Consider the following 4,028-nt stretch of genomic DNA (forward strand, 5'->3'; position numbering starts at 1 on the left):
TAACTATCGTCTGAAGCAGACGAATGAAAAAATATTGAAAATTTAAAAAATTATAGCGCGTATAATTATTTTCGTCTTTTTTAACAGACGTTTTTTAGTTATAATTTTTTAAATTTTCAATATTTTTTCATGCGTCTACTTCAGACGATAGCCACACTCAAGTAGATTAGGAATCCTTTTGCTTTTTTGTTTCAGATAACTACACGACGGCTGCACGCGTAGTCACCGTTTTTTCGCGGCGCTCCAAAAAAAATGGCTGGCACAGGCTTTAATAACAGATGTAAAATTTTGAAAAAATTTGTACGCACTCTTTGAAATACAGTAAAATATGTGGGAAAAAGTTGTTCATCGCGTGGCTTTGTCGTTTTCCCGCTTAAAAATCATTCATTTTTAGGCCTAGTCACACTAGGGAAGCCCCTTAATAAAAGCTTGAAAAAGTTGAAAATTATTAGGTAGATGACGACAGATAATGATATAGAGATTAGAGATAACGCGTTAAGTATAGATAATATATGATTTAATTTTAATATTAATCTGAAACTTTTAAAAAATAGAGATAGTTGCAGTTTCTGCTCCCTTTTGTTATTTTTGGGAATAATCTATTCTAGTCGAGAAGGCTGTGCACTATCGTGCACCATTTTACGTGTTAAGAAACACGTCTTCTGGATTACACGTAAAAAATATTGTCGTGCGTAGACACATTTGTTGCTTGACATTCTGTATACCATAAAGTTTCGGTAAAATAAAAATTAAAAAAAAATTCCTTCGATCTTTCGAAGCATCGCTTCTTATCTCTTGCTTGTTCTAATCTTTTATGTATCGGTCGTGTTGTCGTCGAATAAACTTGAAGATAGGATAGGAAGAGTTTTAACAGTTTCAGCGAAAGTCAGATATATGCATAGCGCCAGGTGCAGTACGCGTACTCACGCGAGATCACGTATCAAGAATATATTGATCTAGATAGCTACAGCTTTCCAAGTTCACACTCAAAGAGAAAATAAACAACAGGCTTGTAAGCTAAAACTTTAATTGAAATCGATATTTCCAAAATTTTTGTGAATTTCTATTATATTATATATATACATCTTATCTCCACGATTTGTGTTCACAGAGTATTTATTATTCTTACAATCATTATTAAATGAAGAATAAATCGAGAGCACAACTTGATCATCCTGATTGTTATTATCCGTCATTAGTAAAGTAATCTGCTCTCTTTTGTCATTTTTGGGAATAATCTATTGTCGTCTAGAAGGCACTATATATTGCACCATTAGATCAAATTATTTTAGTTTAGATACGTATAATTTAAATTATGCTTATAGTTAGATAAAATATTCAGACAGACAAAGCAAAAGTGTATACGTTGTTCTTTGAAATATATCTGTTTGACTTAAATTTTGCTTAAATAGATTATTATACACATATTAAATAGATATTAAAAAGATCACGTCCGCGAGATCAATAAAATTCCATCGTTTAAAATTTAAGGGATCAATCTCAAAAGAGCAAACTTTAGATCGCTTTCGCTTGATTGGTTGAAGCCAAAATCAAATTAAATTACCCTATCGCTTACTATACTAGCGAGAAACGTTTTCTCGTAACTTGGCAGTTTTTCAATTTGTTTTTAACGTTAGTGTATTAATCAAGCCACGGTCGCTATTTCTAGAATAGAATTAGAGATGGATATTTTGCTATTAAGGAGGTTCTACAGATAATGGATGTATCTAAAAATTGGAAAAAACTTTATGGACGTATAAATTAAGATGCGAAAAAAATGCTCGAAAAATTTTAGCATCGGTTACCGTGTAAAAATTTGCAAAAATGAATTTTGAAATCACAGTTTTTAACATAAGCTACATATGGCAGAGGGGCTCTTGGAGACAGGAAACGAGATATTAATTATATAAAGGCAACCTACCAGAGATTCAAAAAACGGAGCTCTTATAGATCTTAATCTAAGCTTTTCAGAAATATCGAGAAAAACAAGGGTTATCGCGTAAAATTTTGTGATATTGGCTATTGAAACAGGCCATATCACAGTTCACGTAGCGTGCTTCGAATAACAAGGGAGATTTGGCAATGTCGCAGCGACTGCACCCGCGTGAAAAGTGTACAGCCATGCAGTACAGCACCACAGTATGACAGCACCTCAAACTTAAGCACCTAACGTTTACGAGCGCTTACGGAGAAGTACTCGCTCTAGAATTATGTGAAATTGTGAAATAACCACGGTCATATGAGCAGAACTGTCAAGTTCGCGACGTTACCACATTTTCTTCCATTATAAGCCGCCAGAGTCAAAGGAGCACTTACACGATATTTTTAATTATTCCTCGCTTCGACTAATATGGATATGATATAAGCTCTAACGTCATCAAAATTCACGAAAATATTTTATGAATACTTAGAATCGATGAATTTGAAGATTTTCTCTTCATCTCTCAACTGACTAGAGAGTACCTGTAGAACCTCCTTAAATATGATTCGTTTTCCTGGCCGATTATAAACTTGATAAAAATGATAAACATTGTAAATAAAGCGCGTACTCACGAGTGTTGTCGTAAGGTATTCCGTTGAGCTCGTCGAAGCAGGGGATAGTAGCCAAGGTGCCGGAAACCGTTCGGGGCCAGCATAGTATGGTGTCCCAGCTTACTTCACATTCTTGCTGTTCCTGCTTCTGGTTTTCGCGTTCCTGATATTCACGTTCGATACACTTGAGCTGCTCGGCGCTGAGCGACTCGTTTAGTTCATTAATGTAGTTCAAAACATTCAACACATAATTGCCGCCGACCAGCGGCTTTGTGCCGTTCGTAGGGAACAAGGCCATGACCGATCACCCTCGTCGAACCCTCGTAGAGCGTTCGTCTTCTCACTGAGATATCTCGGATTCGAGAAGATCTATCTGAGTGTATCTAGAAAACGGAAAGAAAGACGTCCTCTAAAATTCTGTAATATTGTAGTACCTCAAAATGTTTTTATCGTGACAAAAATTTGCGCTTAAACAAAAAGTTTATACATCCATTTACACACGTATGTGTACAGTATCTATACTACTATTACTATAAAGAGACAGAGTTTGTCGGTTTGATTGTTTGTCCTCGATGATCTTGGAAACCAATGGACCGTATTTTTACCAAAAGTATATAATATGAAATAGGGGTAGAATTTCCCGGGGAGTGTCACTGTGTGTATAGTTTTTTGTTATCAATTTTCTGGAAACCGGTTTTTTTAATTTCTCTAAATTTTCGAGAAATAATTGACGGAATTTTAAAGACGTGTATATAAAACAGGGGTAGACGTACCTGGGGAATGCCATAAAATGTATAATTTTTCGTTATCGATCTTTTTGGAAACCGGTATCAGAAGTTTTTCGAATTTTTCGGGAAATACCGAATCTCAAAGACGTATAGATCAAACAGGGGAAGAATTTATATACACTTGATTATACGTATTTATTTATCAACAGGAGTGGTAAAGACTTTCTAATGTACAATCTTGCGATATTGATGGACCAATAAAAGCCAAGATACGATGAACGACACGTAACTATACGTGTATTTCAAAGATTAATATAAAAATTTTTATTTTATTTTATACATTTTCGGACTACTTTCTAGATTTCAAGAAATCGCGGTGTATACTCAATTGCGTGCGTCTGTGTGTGTGTGTGTGTGTGTGTGTATATATGTATATATATATATATAGAGCACGATAAATAGACGAAAATGAGTAGGATCCCAGACAGCACCATGTCCAAAATCGCTCGTTGACGTTCTCACAAGAAATTTTCGCACAAAACGCGCGTTTTCGTATGTTATCTGGGCGGTACTTGTCGCGTATAACGTCGTCAAGTCCAAGAAGAAGACTCAACAGATCTTTTTCTTACCAAGTTCATCGAGAGTTTAATATTGTTTAAACTGTTTTCCAGAGTATAATAGATGGACGACGGCAAAACTTTTCCACGAGTTGCTATAGAGTAAACCGTATACGTATACATAATTCTATATCTTAAATCTATTTATTTT

At 35.0% G+C, this 4,028-nt stretch overlaps 1 protein-coding gene across 1 annotated transcript in view; it reads right to left on the minus strand.

The window, feature by feature from the left end:
- Positions 1-2,529: 2,529 nt before the first annotated feature.
- Positions 2,530-4,028, minus strand: part of LOC112457773 (diuretic hormone receptor-like) — a gene marked incomplete at its 3' end in the record, with an annotated part of 6,033 nt that continues 4,534 nt past the window's right edge. The window contains exon 2 of the mRNA XM_025021006.1: positions 2,530-2,915. Within this exon, the coding sequence (XP_024876774.1) occupies positions 2,530-2,830 (301 nt within the window). The remainder of the gene's footprint in view (positions 2,916-4,028) is intronic.

The sequence above is a fragment of the Temnothorax curvispinosus genome, unplaced genomic scaffold (genome assembly GCF_003070985.1).
Source record: "Temnothorax curvispinosus isolate PA1 unplaced genomic scaffold, ASM307098v1 QBEX01008228.1, whole genome shotgun sequence".
In the NCBI taxonomy this organism is placed as follows: Eukaryota; Metazoa; Arthropoda; class Insecta; order Hymenoptera; family Formicidae; genus Temnothorax; species Temnothorax curvispinosus.